The sequence below is a fragment of the Phocoena phocoena genome, chromosome 17 (assembly GCF_963924675.1).
Source record: "Phocoena phocoena chromosome 17, mPhoPho1.1, whole genome shotgun sequence".
In the NCBI taxonomy this organism is placed as follows: domain Eukaryota; kingdom Metazoa; phylum Chordata; class Mammalia; order Artiodactyla; family Phocoenidae; genus Phocoena; species Phocoena phocoena.
Window position 1 is genome coordinate 3,707,377 of NC_089235.1, and position 16,593 is coordinate 3,723,969.

Genomic DNA, 16,593 nt, shown 5'->3' on the forward strand with positions numbered 1-16,593 from the left:
GCCAGGCATGTGGGATCTTACCTCCCCAAGCAGGGATCAAACCCGCACCCCCTGCTTTGGAAGGAGAAGTCTTAACCATTGGACCGCCCAGGAAGTCCCACGCTTAGTCTAATTTTCTTTTTTTTTCTTTTACTTTAAATTTTTAAAATTTCACTTGTTACAAAGAACTTGAATTATAATTGTACTTTTAAAAATTAACAATGGAAATTTAAAAGAAAAAATATATATATTGTGTTTAATTACATTTCATAGATTATCCCTGAATCATAATTCTGTTAGTACACCACTATAGAGATTATTTCTTAATATTTAGGTGAGAACCATTTCCTTGTTTTTGAGAATAATTCTGTAAACTCATTTCCAGTAATGGTACTCTTCCCCAAATCAAAGGTTTAACGAGGGAGATGCAAGCAGAATACTCATGAAAACACAAAGCAATACAACAGCAACAAAAAATTTCTAACTTCCAATAACAGCTCAATTTAGAAGAGGGTTTATATCTTCAGAACAAAAGCATTCCTCCTTGACTTTCTAACCAGTCAAAATCTGTGTGTTCTACAGAAAACTGTGATGTTATTCCCATAAAAGTACCCTTTACTGCTTCTGCCTCCATTAGATTTCCTAAGCACTAGTGTTTTGGGTTTTTTTTTTCACATCTTTATTGGAGTATAATTGCTTTACAATGGTGTGCTAGTCTCTGCTTTATAACAAAGTGAATCAGTTATACATATACATATGTTCCCATATCTCTTCCCTCCCTCCCACCCTCCCTATCCCCTCCCTCTAGGTGGTCACAAAGCACCGAGCTGATCTCCCTGTGCTATGCAGCTGCTTCCCACTACCTATTTTACGTTTGGTAGTGTATGTATGTCCATGCCACTCTCTCGCTTTGTCACAGCTTACCCTTCCCCCTCCCCGTGTCCTCAAGTCCATTCTCTCGTAGGTCTGTGTCTTTATTCCTGTCTTACCCCTAGGTTCTTCATGACATGTTTTTTCCCTTAAATTCCATATATGTGTTAGCACACGGTAATTGTCTTTCTCTTTCTGTCTTCACTCTGTATGACAGACACTAGCTCCATCCACGTCATTACAAATAGCCCAATTTTGTTTCTTTTTGTGGCCAAGTAATATTCCATTGTATGTATGTGCCACATCTTCTTTATCCATTCATCCGATGATGGACACTTAGGTTGTTTCCATCTCTGGGCTATTGTAAATAGAGCTGCAATGAACATTTTGGTACATGACTCTTTGAATTATGGTTTTCTCAGGGTATATGCCCAGTAGTGGGATTGCTGGGTCATATGGTAGTTCTCTTTGTAGTTTTTTAAGGAACCTCCATACTGTTCTCCATAGTGGCTGTACCAATTCACATTCCCACCAACAGTGCAAGAGGGTTCCCTGTTCTCCACCCCCTCACCAGCATTTATTGTTTGTAGATTTTTTGATGATGGCCATTCTGACTGGTGTGAGGTGATACCTCATTGTAGTTTTGATTTGCATTTCTCTAATGATTAATGATGTTGAGCATCCTTTCATGTGTTTGCTGGCAATCTGTATATCTTCTTTGGAGAAATGTCTATTTAGGTCTTCTGCCCATTTTTGGATTGGGTTGTTTGTTTTTTTGTTATTGAGCTGCATGAGCTGCTTGTAAATTTTGGAGATTAATCCTTTGTCAGTTACTTCATTTGCAAATATTTTCTCCCATTCTGAGGGTTGTCTTTTGGTCTTGTTTATGGTTTCCTTTGCTGTGCAAAGGAATCTTCTAACAAGAGCAAGCAGGAGGCTTTCTCCTCTCAGCCCACAATGAGTGTCGAGTCCCCCCTCTGGCAGGAGCTGAGCTCCTAAGACCTGGGCCCTCACACTCCGAAAGCTTCTAGGAGGGCATGGCCTGGTGGTGAGGGCAGCCGTGGGGATCAGCTCAGGGTGGCTGGGAGGCTTCCCAGGACCGGGGAGAGACGTGGAAACCAAGACCTGACCGAGAAGTACACGTAGTCAGGCCATTCTAGACAGTTCCCCTAGACAGCCTCCTAGAACAAAGACAAGCTAGTTCTCGCTCCTTCTTCCTTTAAATCCCAGGCGAATGCCAAGTTCCTTGAATTCTTGAGTGGAATAGTGAGGCGGAGCCGGGGAGCCAGTGGGAGCAGGTCATAAAGGGCCTCCTAAGTTTAAACTTGGAACTTGCAAGCTCTGCGCTTGATCCTGAGCCACCGACACCAGCACAAGGTCCGAAGCCGAGTGCTGGGTCCGGGGGTGGTGCGGAGAGGCCCAAGGCCAGTCAGGAGGCTGGTGAACAAATGCCGTCGAGGTGGTGGCTGACCTCCACGAGGGTCATGGCAGAGAGGCGGGGGGAGGTGGCCGGATTCGAGCCGCGTCAAAGAGGCGGCGTCAGCAGGGCTTTGTGCCCATTACAGAGCCAGAGGGAGGAAGAGGGTGAGCAGGACCCTGACTTGCGGGGGATAAGCGCCCCCAGCCTTCCCAGGAGGAGGTGGATAGATGCATCTGGAAAGACAGATCACTGAAGCCCATGCTCAGTGACTTAGATAAGCACACTTTCAGTTTTACATTAAACAACAGCACATGCGTTGCATATCTGTCCTGCCCCCTGGTGCAGAGATGGTCCAGCCGAGGTTCCTCACGCGGCAGGGAAGGCGTCTGAGCCCCTGTCCTGTTCTCGGCTGTCTGGCTCCCGCGGGCCACTCTGGTCTGGGACGCGCTTCGTCCAGGACAAGCAGACATCAGAGTGCAAGGAGGCAGCATCTCCCGGGACGTCGTGGACTCCCCATACTTTGAATTCATTCTCATTAAGCCCTGACCAGCTACCACCTTCGTCACCCCTACTTTATGGAGCAGGTTGTTTGGGGTTTTTTGCCGCACCCCGCGGCATGCGGGATCTTAGTTCCCCGACCAAGGCTCGAACCCACGCCCCCTGCGCTGGGAGCTCGGAGTCTTAACCACTGGACCGCCGGGTAGGTCCCTAGGGAGCAGTTCTTCAGGGCACAGTTCACTTTGCCTGAGGTCCCACAGCCAAACAGCAACAGAGCCGGGAGTTAAGCCCAAGCCCGTGGCACTGACCCTTCCACGGTGCTTCGGGTCACTTCTGCCTGACCCCAGCCTGGAGCTCCAGGTTTTAGCCCTAGTGTTCTTAGGCAATTCGCCAGGGGTAAGTCAATGTGTGCTACCTTTCTTCCTTGCGGCCACAGTCCCCTCATTTTAAAGAAGTAGAGCAGCGTTGTGGTTTTCTAAAGCAGTGCGATCCCCACCAGCATCACCGAGAGAACTCATGAGAAATACAAACTGTCAGCCGCCCCCAGATCCACTGGGTCAGAATCTCTGGGGGGGCCCCCCGCACTCTTTTTTAACGAGCCTTCCAGGGGCTTCTGTTGCCTCTGAAGTTTGGGACCACTGTTCATTGTGTTCAGTTCCTCTTTCAACAGCTTAGGTTTGGGGATGACCTTGTTGGGTCTGGGATTTTTAAAAAACCAAACAAGGTATGGGAGTTGGGGTGTATGTCCAAAGAAGCCCTTGTCTGACACAGCCCGATGTGTCCCCGCCGGCAGGTCAGCCTGGACTCCCGCGTGAGGGAGACCATCAACAGAAGCATGGCCGAGCCGTCCCCTCACATCTTCGATGACGCCCAGCTGCAGATCTACACCTTGATGCACAGGGACTCGTATCCCCGGTTCATGAACTCTGCTCTCTACAAAGACCTGCTTCGCTCCTTATCTGAGAAAGCAGTGGAAGCCTAGGATGTTCAAAATATTTATTATTAATAAAACAAAGAACTCCTGGACTCCGTGTAGGACAGGGAATTTAGAGGCAGTAGTGTCTTCTGCTGGGTCACACTCGGGTTATTTTAATAACAGACTCTTCCTTCTGCAGAAGGCTGTATATTCACCAAGTGAACTGCAGCCACCCTTTGTGATACTTCTGGGGAAATGGGGTATGGCTGTGTAGAAAGGTAGGATATTTACACCTACAATGACAGTAGTAGCACTTTCTCAGTGACAAAGGATACACAAGAAGACACCACACTGCCTGCAGCGTGTACAGCCATGGGCACAGGACCCAAGTTCCCCTTTTATAAAGATGTGACCGCTACCTGTAAAACTGGTATTCTACTTTATCTTAGGATACATGTATGTAGATGCATATTATGTGCGTGTGTATCTTACATGGTTAATGTAAAGCCCTGGGCTCTGAAGTGGATCAGCCTCAAATGTTTGACAAGAGAAGTACTGCCTAGAAAATGCTTTTGTTGAAAAGTTACCTTTATTACCAGAATCTGCCAACCTGAAGAATGAAATTTCACGTAGGTGGTGTTCATCACAAAACGTTCAAATTAAGCATATCTCCATTTTTACTATTGAAAGAAATATGGGCATTTTCACTCTAAAAAAATAAAGCACAAGAGTTTTATCTCAATCTTTTTTTCACATGTCACTATTTGGGAAATATAAGATTAAGTAAGTGGGGACACACGCAAGATTCTGTTCTAGCCCCCAGACTAGGATTTTCTTTTTCGATTCCACTATTTTTATCACAGGTGAATAGGACAACTTCATAGCTCACAGTAAAAATACGGGTTTGTAGGCCTAAACCATCCCGAAGAAACCCATCACTAGGATGAGTGGAAAAGAAAGGCATCCAGAACCCGGAGGAGTTTGAGTAGTGGGTTGGAACGTGATTTACGCGAGGCCCTAATGGGATGGCCCTCCTCCTGGCCACCTCCCTCCCTGGCCCTTCAGCCTGATGATTCCTTCATATGCTCTTCAACCCTAAGCCCTCATCCTCTTTCTCAGCAAAACACCTCACCTCCCCCATTACTGTGAAAATCGTGCCGCTAACCCTGCACCTTCTCACATGACCTATAAATCCGCGTGGATCAAGGTCTATGCCCACCTTCACAGCCCAGTCCCAGAGAAGGTGCTCTTTCCTCCTTTTCAAGGTGTCAACGCCTCATGTACTTCTGGTTTTTTTCTAATTTTATTGAAGTAGAGTTGATTTACAATGTTGGGTTAATCTCTGCTGTACAGCAAAGTGATTCAGTTACACGTATATAGATTCTTTTTCCTATTCTTTTCCATTACGGTTTATCCCAAGATACTGAACAGAATTCCCTGTGCCGTGCACCAAGACCCTGCTGTTTATCCATCCTCTGTATCAGAGTTTGCATCTGAATTCTGACTCCCATGTTCTAGGGCCCCATTTCTTCCTAGACAAAGAGGAGGTCACTGGGATCAAGGCATCAATGCTGCCCTCCAGCTGCTTACATCCAAGTAAGGATGACAGACGTGTGGGACAGTGGCGACAGCAGTGGGGAGTACCGATCCAGAGAACAGCTGAGCTCTCAACGCCCTGGAGGCTACGGGAAGCTTTGGGGGCGGAGGTGACACCAGAGCTACAACCTACAGAACAAGAGTGTGTGGGGGGGGCGGAGGTGTAGGGAAGGCGTTGATACTTGGAGCAAACCCCAAATGGTCCAGTTCCGGCCTGTCAAGTAGGAGGTGAGTGGAGATGCAAAACACGTGGAAGAGAAGCTGGAGTCGGGGGCCTAGGCTTTAGGCTGGAGTATTGACGGGGGGTTTGTCAACACAGGGACTGGCGGGAGGGTTACAGCCTGAGCAGGGCTGAGCGCACATCCCTGCCAGGTGGACAGAGAAGCCAGCGCTCCCGAAGGACAGTTCGAGGAGCTCATCGTCCCCATACCGGCGCAAGGAGGGCCGGGGGGGTGCCTCTGGGGACGCAGCAGCCCCCGGAGTGGGTGCTGCCTAGACTCAGCTCTTAGATTCCATCCCCCTTGACTTCTTTCCACACTGGAAGCTTCTTTGGACTCCACTTCAATGCAACTCCAAGGTTTAAAAAAATTTTATGTAAAATCTGACAGGCTGATCTTGTTGGGATGGATGGCACTGCATTTGGAAAAAGTATATATAAACAAATATAAATTCCAAATGGTTTAAAGGTCTAGAAGAATATTGTAAGAATATTGGAAGAAAATGTAGGCAACATTTTTGTAACTTCAGATGGAAATCATCTAAGCAAAACGTAAAATCTAGAAACCATAAAAGAAACACTGAGATTGGATTATGTAAAAATTTAAATTCTGTACAACATAAAAACATAAAAGAATGCAAACACAAATATTACGCTATAAGACACACTCAAGATTACTATGCAGAATGTATAAGGAGTGTCTACAAATTAGACAACTCTATAGACAGAAAAGGAAAACCACAATATAAACCATTAATGGAAAAAATCAACTGGCCAGAAAACAAGAAAATATGAATACAACATACACAAAATGGTAAATCGTGAACTCAGAACGAGATGACAGTCGTTACCGTTTCCCCCTAGGTTTGCGAAAGTCACAAGGATAGCTCACATCCAGCATTAGCAAGGTGTCAGGAAATGGGCATTCCTATGCTGTTGGCAGGTGGGTGAACTAGTCTGACTTTTTGGAAAGCAATCTGGCAGTATCATTCTGCATGCACATGTCAACTAGCTGAATCCACCCGACAAAACATCACAATCTACCCACAGGGGAACAGGTTTTCAAGGGAATGGTATATACCCGCAGACTGCTTGCCCTACGGTGAAGGGGACTGGCATACACCTCCATGCACTGGCAGCGAGTGTTCTAAGCTAAAACAGCAAACTGTAGGGTATGTAAAATGTGTCCATTTATAACGTTAATAATGGCCATTCCCCAAGATTCTTCTCACCAGTGGAACTGGATACTGTTCCAAAGTCTTACTGCTATAAATTACCGTTTAGTCCTTACAACCCTCTATGGTAGGATGCTCATCTTTACAGACGAGCAGGGAGAGGGGTGAAGTACTTGGTCAGTCTCACAGCTGGTACATGGCAGCTGGGTTTGAACCTGAGCAGACCAGAAGCCCACGCTCTTAACCGCTATGCAGGGCCCATTTCCAAGGAAAAGAGGACTAGATAGCCCGGTATGAGCATGTACACACACGCCGATGTAACAGAGAAACTACAGAGCCAGGGAGATCATTTTCTCTAGTTCACGACTTTGACATAGAAGATGAAGGTAATCCAGCCAGTCTCCCGGGCTGGTATTTGAGCAGCCGTCCAGCAGGCCTCTCTGTTTTTAGAACTCACAAAGGCCCAGGCGGCCAGTTTTTCTCATTGAACATGACAAAATAAACATCTTAAAAAAAAAATCATTCTTCATATATAAAGATGATACTGTCTTACACAAGTCAGTCAGGTTTTTTTTTTTTTTTCTGTTAGTTACCAAATTTGGAGCTAAACCATTACGCTTTCCTGACATGTGTAATCAAAAAATTTCAATTTTGAATCATCTGAAGTACAGCAGTCATCAAACAGGGTTTTTCCTGAGTAATGCCAACTTAATCTCACAGGGGATGAAATTGTGGCCTTGACATTATAATCCATCCACCTGAATTAACTGTCCCAGTGGAACATTCTGGAAAGGCGAATAATCAAAATATTAACTATAAGAAAACTAGCAGTTAAAACTTGATTAGCCTCAGAATGGGAAGTCTGAATAAAAAAATAATTATCTACTTAAAAAACACAAAAAGTTTTTAAAATTAAAAGGATGGCGACTATAGGTAACACACTGTATCGCTTTGTTGTGCAACAGAAACTAACACAGTGTTGTGAAGCAATTATACTCCAATAGAGATCTATTTTAAAAAATACTGTACTGTATATTTGAAAGCTGCTAAGGGAGCAGATCTTAAAAGTTCTCATCACAAGAAAAAAAATTGTAAACTAGACTTCGCTAGTGGCGCAGTGGTTAGGACTCCACGCTCCCCATGCAGGGGCCCTGGGTTCCATCCCTGCTCAGGGAACTAGATCCCACACGCATGCCACAACTAAGGAGCCCGCCTGCTGCAACTGACCCAGCACAACCAAATTAATTAATTAAAAAATCGTAAACTAGATGTGGTGATGGATATATTGTGACAATCACCTTGCAGTATACACATAGGTCAAATCATTATGTTGTACACCTAAAACTAATAGTGTTATATGTCAATTACAGCTGACCCTTGAACTACATGGGGGGTTAGGGGAGCCAACCCTCCACCAGGTTAAAAAGTTGGCCCTCATATCCTAGGTTCTGCATCTGTGGATTTAACCAACCGTGGGTCCTATGGCACCACAGTACGTATCAAAAAATCCACAAATAAGTGGACCCAGGCAGTTGAAACCCGTGTTGTTCAAGGGTCAACTGTGTACCTCAATTTTTAAAGTTTTTAATGGGGAGAGGATTAATGAGCATTTGATCTTATGGATATGTTTTTAAATATGAATTTAAAAAGAGGGGGCTTCCCTGGTGGCGCAGTGGTTGAGAGTCCACCTGCCGATGCAGGGGATGCAGGTTCATGCCCCGGTCCGGGAAGATCCCACATGCCGCGGAGCGGCTGGGTCCGTGAGCCATGGCCGCTGAGCCTGCGCGTCCGGAGCCTGTGCTCCGCAACGGGAGAGGCCACAACAGTGAGAGGCCCGCGTACTGCAAAAAAAAAAAAAAAAAAGGATGAAGGCTGCAATTATTAAGGGGGCAGGGATGGACCCATCAGTGAAACAATCCCGAGATAAATCAGCCTGATACTGACCTGTGACTTTAATGCTCCTTGTGGATCAAAAATGCTTCTGCAGTTAACTGGAAATCTTAGTAGTGTTTCCATAGGTTTTGATGTTCTGCTATCAGTACTTTCATTTAGAATCATACATTTACTTAAATATTCATCCAAAACAATTTAGGATGAAACCATCTTTTTTCCGTTGCTTGTTATAGAAATCTAAATCGAATTTAAATACAAAGGAAACTGACTGGCTTTCATTAGCAAGAAGTCCAGGGTAGTTCCAACACCCACGTGGCTGGACCCAGACCTTCTCCCCATTTCAGCCTCCCCCAGGCTCATCACACACACAGGGTCTCTGCACACTGTTGGTAAAATGGTACAGGGAGCCCCAGGGGCAGCTCCTGCTGGCTTAGCTCGTCCAGGAGAAACACTGCTTCTCCCATCTTTCATAAAGTAACCCCAGGGAAGGAGCATGGGGTGGGGTGGGACGCTGAATGACAGACCCACCAGGGTCACATGGAGGCAAGGTGTCCCCTAAATGAATCAGAAAAGATATTTGGGAGCTAGTGCCAAAAAATCGAAAGATAACAGTTATGCCCCTCCCTTGCCAGTATTCTCACAATTTTGCCTTTTTATTATCAGTTATACTTTCCAATGGCATTATTACAAAAATAACGTGGATACACACTGTAAACTACATATAAGAGTGAAAAAGCCTTTTTATGTCAAAGCAGCTCAACCTTCCAATTATGAAAACACTTGGGCTAATTTAACCGGACTGTAGGGCACATCACACATGAAATGTTGTTCCTCTCTGCAGTCAGGGCCATTAAAGAAAAAATAATCATAATTAGCTGTCTTTTTACAGCACTGGGGAGAGGAAGCAGAACAAGTCATTGGAAGTAGTCACCTGTGCTTTCATTTTCCATCCCTCACCCGGATAAACAAGTACCAGAGTACACTGGTCCGATCCGAACATTTTTTAATTAATAATAAAACTGTCGCATCACTTTGCAGAACTTCAGTACCAAAAGAAACCTCCCGAGACTCGAGCTTGTTACTTCTTCCTCTGGAGTTGGAGTCTAAAACATCGCCAACACTATTTACCTACCCTCCTCCCGCAGGTCCTCAATCGTGGAAGTCTTCAGGTCCCAGCTCCCACACAGTCAAGCAATGTAACACAAACACAACCAAGAAAAACTACTTCACACGCACCTCCTATGTGACACCCATTCTTCTAGGGGCTAAATACAGCAGTGAACAAGTTTCCCATAAAAACGTATGGACTCCACCTTTCCTAAGTTACAGCTATTGGCCACAGCACAGCCACATGGGGAGACTTCCAAGCACACTTGTCTACTGCTCTGGACTGATTTCACTTCAGCTTCCTTCAGCCTAATTCTTCCATTACTACCTAGGAACTCATGAGGCAGTAACTCTGTCTTACTCACTGTGAGGTAATAGCACCTTCAATGTTGGTATTGACACTGCTTATTTTTGAAGCTTACAGAAATATGTGGATTTTATGTCAGTGACTATTCACATTACATTTCCCAGTGGGATATTCAATTCTCAAACGGCTAATTTGCTCCAGCTAAATGGGGTGGAGGTGGGGCCCGCCAGGGGCAGGAAAGAGGAACTGTTGATGAAAACTCCTTAAATTTCATCACTTTAACTCTAGTTTTTATTTTGATAATTCAACTCAAATCCCCGAAATTCACTCTGATCTGTAGACAATCACTGTCAAAGTCTAGTCTTGTTAATACTTTAAACATTCTTCCATCTGTGAGGCATACACAGATTTGACGTCTGTGTGTATGTAAGCATTTCAGAACTCCCGCCATGGCTTCTCAATGTTCATACCAACGCCCATCACCCTCAGGTGAACAGGAAAACCAAGGGTGGCCCTTTTCTGCTTTCCTGGGACAGTGCTTCGCTAACTGCCACTACACCTTTCTAACTGACTTCTTGTATGTGTTCATTTAACACAGTGACTCTGTCCTGGAAATAGACGCTAGCAAATATTACCCTTGAGAACATTCACTTCCAGTTACTTTATAACTGGCTGGCATTTTCCAATATAAGGTTCACTATTTGGCCTCTCATATTACGTTAAGTGCACACAAGGGATGCACTCACGTGCTCTGCTCAGAACCAGCCTGCATCCCTCACCAGGGGTCCAGGAAAGAAGACAAACGTGCTCTGCACTACTGCTCAATACTAGTCCCTGAATACTTACAACCAGGCAGCCATCACTTAATGAAAACTGGACTTTAAAATCACCTTAATAGTTGGGAAAGTAGAACTTTTTAAACAAAAAGTAAAGCAAGCATCAATATCTAAATAAAAATAACAAAATGTGATACATGATTAATAACAAGAAACTTTATTGAATTAACAAATTTAAAAATGGATCACTTAATTTAAAAGTGGGACTATTTTAATTTTATCCTTATTAAATTCATTCTTTCAAAAATGCACGTCATTTTTCAAATGATAAAAGGTTACTCTGTGACCTGACGAAGTAGAGGTGGGATGGTACCACTGGGCCAATTCCTCTATGTGGGGTCTGAACATGGACTTTTAGATGTTGTTTTCTCTATTATATCAAACTGACCTGCAGTAAGCAGTGGAGAAGAGGGAGCGAAGGGGAGTGCAAAGCAGGTACTCAGACCTCTCTACAGAGGTTTGAGAGCGCAGACAGAGCACAATGAAATGTGGACTTTGTAACAGTGGCCTTAAGATGTGCTAGACCAAGTGTGAAAATCATTTTTTCTTATTCCTAACAAAACAGATGGCACACACTTAACTGTAAGGTCCTTCCTGCAAATAAGCTGCATTACAGCCCACGTATTAGTCTGTTCCACAACCTCATTCTTGTGTGACAGAAAGAGAGTCAGGACAGAAATGTGCTCCATTAGTCTCCATACGGAAAGGCCACAGCGTTAATGACTTATATAAACCTTAAAGTCCTCGGTCAGCACAGATTTCCAAATCAAAGTTAAGTCATGAACTGTTTATAAGAACAACACTATCCTAAAATGCTAATGTTTTCTTCCCAGTATGTCTTCCTACAAAACGAAAAAACGGTCAAAAGTTTTCATTCTTTGCCTGAGCTGGGATTTAGGAAAAGCCTACTAGACTACAACAATGTTCTGCAAAAGTAAAATACACTACAAAGTCAAACAGGTAAATAAACAACAAACCCAACTGATTTCAACAAAGTCAAGTCATGTTTCCAAAAGTAAAATCTATTACGAACAAGTAATAAACATGTACAAGAAATTACAAGAAATGAGGATCACAGTTAGTTACAAATGCAAAATAATAACTAATTATCCCAGACTTGTGAACATAATAATTAAAATCAATTTCATATGCTAGTTGAAATATTATGTACAATTTAGATAAGCTGGTCAAGTATTATCTGAATACACACCATGTTTGATAAACTTATAATTACATTACCTCTTCTCCTCTTTTAATATTTGCAGGTACATGCCAATATAGGGAAAAAATGTAATTTCCATTTGTGTATTAACTGAGAAGAATAACATTTTTACTGTGTATGTTTCAGACTGTAAAAAAGTTAAGATACATTTTCCTTTAAGAAGGAAAAAAAAAAGGTAAAAATAAACTGCCAAAAGTTTAATATCAACTTACTTATAAAAGTGGAAAAAAAAAGTTTTGAAACAGATACCATACAATTATCATGTGGTCTCCTTACTGCTCTGAAACTACAGAAGGCATTTAAGGAAGGGATCCTATGTCAAAAACAGAGACTAACCCAAGGGATATATGTTACTTTAAAAATCTGATTTGCAGGAAAACTAGTTGGTTGGCCTAGTCTTAAAGCTAATTACAAAATCCATTTTCTTAATGGTCCAGGTGTTTTGCCAATTCTTCCAACTCAACAGAACTGTCAAAAAAGAAGAAATATTTTGTGAGACCTTTAAATACAGACAATGGGGTGTATCCCTTCCCACATTTAACACAGCATACACCTTAAATTGCTAAAGAAGGAGGCATTTCTAAAAAAGATGCTGTGTTTTCCAGACATGAATAGTCACCTATATTAAGTGTTTGGCTCTTCCAACTTAGAATTACTAGGAATACATAAATAAAGAAACAGTATAAAATATTTTCTTAAGTACCTCTCTCCTTAATTTCAGGTTAAAAAAATTAATTCCAAATTTGAACTTCTAGAGTAAGCCACCGAAGGCATCAGCTTTCTACATTAAATTGACTTTTCTTAAATCCAACAGAACTGTCAGCACTTAAGCAGCCAATTGCCTGTATTCAATACAAACTGCAATATACCCAGTCGTCATCATCATCATCATCTTTATCATCACGAGGCATCATGTAAACAAATCCAAGAGCCCTCTGGAAAAGCCAGATTTGCCCAACAGGACTGAGAAAAATGAACATCCCTCTCTTAGACCAATTAAAAAACCTGCCAACTCAGGAAGGGAGACACTGTTTCAAGCCATGAAGACACTCTCAATACCATTAATCTCCCGGCCCAGAACGAATCTTTGTAATAAAATGTGTACTGTCCTCAAGCCCAGAGAGAGTGCCGAGAGCCAAAGTCTCACACTATACTCGTGAAGGATATTCTCCCATTGTCTGCCTTTTAATTCACTTCTGATTTTCAGAAAATGCTTTAAACTATATGAATAATTCAAAATAAGCATTAGACTAAAAAGTCTAATGTAAGTATAACTTAAAAAAGAAAAGAATCTTACACAAATTTCACAAAAGCTAATAAAAACAGCCAGCATTTTTGGTGCACCAACAATGACCAGGCACTTTAAATATATTATTTCTACCACTCACCACACCCTGTAACGTGGGTCATGAGAACATCACGGTTTGGTAACACTAAGTGGCAAAGCAGTTCAAAGCCTGTTTGGCTCCAGGGAATATCTTCCTACCGTGTGAGCCCCCCGAGTCCCACACTCCTAGTATCCCCACCTCTGTCTCAGGTATGATGTGTAATTCTTCTCTCAATTTTAACTTATATTTCTGTGGCTCACAAAAATCACTCAAGAATGAATCATTCAAATAACCTAACTTGCCTGTGTGGGGCTAATTCAAGAGAACACAGGCCGTACAAAGGAAGGCTTAGTGGAAAGCCTACGAAACCACGGCGGTGCTCATCTGGATTTCCTAAAATAAACACTAAAACCATCGGGCTGGATTTCAGCAAGGCAGAGTAGTTTTTCCAGAACCAAAGTCTATAAAGACAAGCCATACACTTGTGCAGGTTTTCCGGAAGAACAAGAGTGGAAGCAGCTGGCTGGATACAGTAGATACAGGACTGTGACGCTGTAATGCACAGTTAAGATTCAATCCTGTCATTTCTGCAGCAAGACGACATGAAGGTTGGCAAATTAAGTCAACCTCTTTATTTCTAGTAGGACGGCGAACAGTACGTTCCACGACAGACGCCAGCCACGGCCTTGCCCAGCACTGGGCAGCGTTAGCACGTGCACACGCCGGGGCATCCAGGCAGCCCCCGAAGCAGACCCGAAGAGACCAGCCCATGGAGAACCACCCCATGTAAACAGGTGAGACGGGAACCCCAGGAAGCATGTACCTTCCACCGGTTTCCACACTCGTTGCAGACAACAAACGTTGTCATCGGTTCATCAGCACTCCGCGTTTGGACCTGCAGCAAAGTTGGGTGAAAAATACTACTTTTCACAATACTACAAAAAGTCCAACCTAATTAAGAACGGTACCACAGTAAAATGTATAAGAGCTCGAAACAAGCTCAGATAAGCGAAATAATGTCAAACAAACACACGTTTCCAAACTTCATTTTTCTAAGTCCTTGTCTTCTCATCTTTTATCTGTTCATCTAAAGGCACACATTACACTACTGATAAATGGCTAATAAATATGAAAATTTTTCATCATAACTAAGAAGCACAGAAATGTTAATTAAAAGACATATCAATTTTCTCTTACAAATTAGCAAGGATGTAAAAATTACAAAAATATTTCATTATGACAAATATAAACTGCCACCAACCTTTCTAAGTCAGGCAGCAACAAGAGCCTTAGATACCCATCTTCTGTGACCTAGGAACTTGGTATCTGATCTATCATGAGATGGTAATTAGAAACACAAATGAAGATCTGCCTGCAGCTCAACATCACTAATCACTGGGGAAATGCAAATTAAAACCACAAGAAAGTATCACCTCACACCTGTTAGAATGGCTATTATCAAAAAGACAAGAAAAAGCAAGTTGTCAAGGGTGTGGAGAAAAGGGAACCCTTGTGCACTGCTGGTGAGAATGTAAGTTGGTGTGGCCGCTGTGGAAAATGGTGTGGAGGTTGCTCAAAAAATTAAAAACAGAGCTACCATACAATCCAGCAATTCTGCATCTTGGTACACAGCTGAAGGAAATGAAATCAGTATATCAAAGAGATTACCTACACCCATGTTCTCTGCAGAATTATTCACAATAGCCAAGACATGGAAACAACCTAAATGTCCTTCAACAGATAAACGGATAAAGAAAAAATGGCATAAATTCACGATGGAATATTATTCAGCCATAAAAAAGAAGGAAATCCTGCCATTTGAGACAACATCGATAAACCTGGAAGGCATTATGTTAAATGAAATATGCCAAACAGAGAGACAAATACTGTATGACATCACTTATATGTGGCATCTTAAAAAAAAAAGCTGAATTCACAGAAACAGAATAGATGGGAGGACATGGGAAGATGTAGATCAAAGGGTATAAACTTTCAGTTATAAGAAGAATAAGTTCTGAGGATCTAACATACAGCATGGGGACTATTTTGTTAGTGTAGATCTTAAGCATTCTCACCAAAAAAAAAAAAAAAAAAGAAAGAAAGAAAGAAAATGTGAGGTGATGGATGTGTTAATTATCTTGATCTTGGTAAGCATTCCATGACGTATGCGTATATCAAAGCATCATATTGTACACTTTAAATAAATACAATTATATTTGTCAATTATTTTTCAATAAAGTTGGGAGGGGAGATCTCTGTACAAGGATGTTTGAAGAGTATAAATTGTGTAATAACACAAACACTGGAAACAACCTGAGCATCCAATAGGGAAATAATGAGGTAAGTTAGAGTCTACCCATCTGATGGAATATTATACAGCTATTAAGATGTTTATAAAGGTTTAAAAAAACAAACAAAGGAAAATGCTTACACAAAGTGAGGAAAAGTATATAAAACAGTTTACAGTATTTAGCTGCAACTAGGTTTTTAAAAAATCCACAAAATACTACAAGCACCAAAATATAGATCATTGCCCTCTCTGGACGGCAGATTAATGAGTGATTTTAAATTTCTTGTTCATACTTTTCTGTATTTTCAAAATTTTCTATAAATAGGTATACTTACAGAATAACAAATAAACTAAACATTATTTTTATAAAGTGCTTACTTTTCTGTCAATCAAAAAATGCAACCCCCTAAGTCTCTCTAGTAACCGGAAACAATTAGTTGTTCTTTAAAGGGAAAATTTTGAATTTAGCGGATTACAGACATAGCACAGCCTATTTAGCAAATGAAATTAATGACAGTGAGAAAAAGTTTTTTCACATATGCACATACAATCAAAACAACTATAACACAGCTCTTTTCAGCGGTTCGAGAACAAAAAGGAAAGTCAGTCACATCATATATGATGTGATAAATGAAGATAAAAGCCATCAATATGTTGCAAAAAAGGAATAAATATCTGGAAACCAGTCAAGCTAAAAGTACCCAGGCTCCGAGTGAGGGAGAGCAAAGAACTTTCCCTAAACTACATGATCCTGCCAAATAAAAAGAATTGTAGCCTGTTTAGACACTAACCAATAATCCATTGCTTTTTAGCTTAGAGAAAAAAACATGGCCATTTTATTAAATTCTATAATATTTAATCAATTTCGGTTTGTACAGCTTTCACAGTAACAATTCCTATGGAAGTGTAACTATTTCAACTTATTTTCAATTAACTGGA

At 42.0% G+C, this 16,593-nt stretch overlaps 2 protein-coding genes across 5 annotated transcripts in view; one reads left to right on the forward strand and one right to left on the reverse strand.

Moving 5' to 3' along the window:
• The window catches only part of RGS20 (regulator of G protein signaling 20), a 77,099-nt gene extending 73,350 nt beyond the window's left edge, over positions 1–3,749 (forward strand). For all 3 annotated transcript variants that reach the window (XM_065895504.1, XM_065895505.1, XM_065895506.1), the window contains one exon: positions 3,561–3,749. In XM_065895504.1, the coding sequence (XP_065751576.1) occupies positions 3,561–3,749 (189 nt within the window). The remainder of the gene's footprint in view (positions 1–3,560) is intronic.
• Positions 3,750–10,950: 7,201 nt separating this feature from the next.
• TCEA1 (transcription elongation factor A1) overlaps positions 10,951–16,593 on the reverse strand; it is a 32,642-nt gene continuing 26,999 nt past the window's right edge. Inside the window, exons 9-10 of one of the 2 annotated variants that reach the window (XM_065895678.1) lie at positions 14,188–14,259; positions 10,951–12,504 (exon numbers count right to left, since the gene is read on the reverse strand). In XM_065895678.1, the coding sequence (XP_065751750.1) occupies positions 12,496–12,504; positions 14,188–14,259 (81 nt within the window). In that variant the 3' untranslated portion in view covers positions 10,951–12,495. The remainder of the gene's footprint in view (positions 12,505–14,187; positions 14,260–16,593) is intronic. The other variant, XM_065895679.1, reaches the window with a different exon arrangement.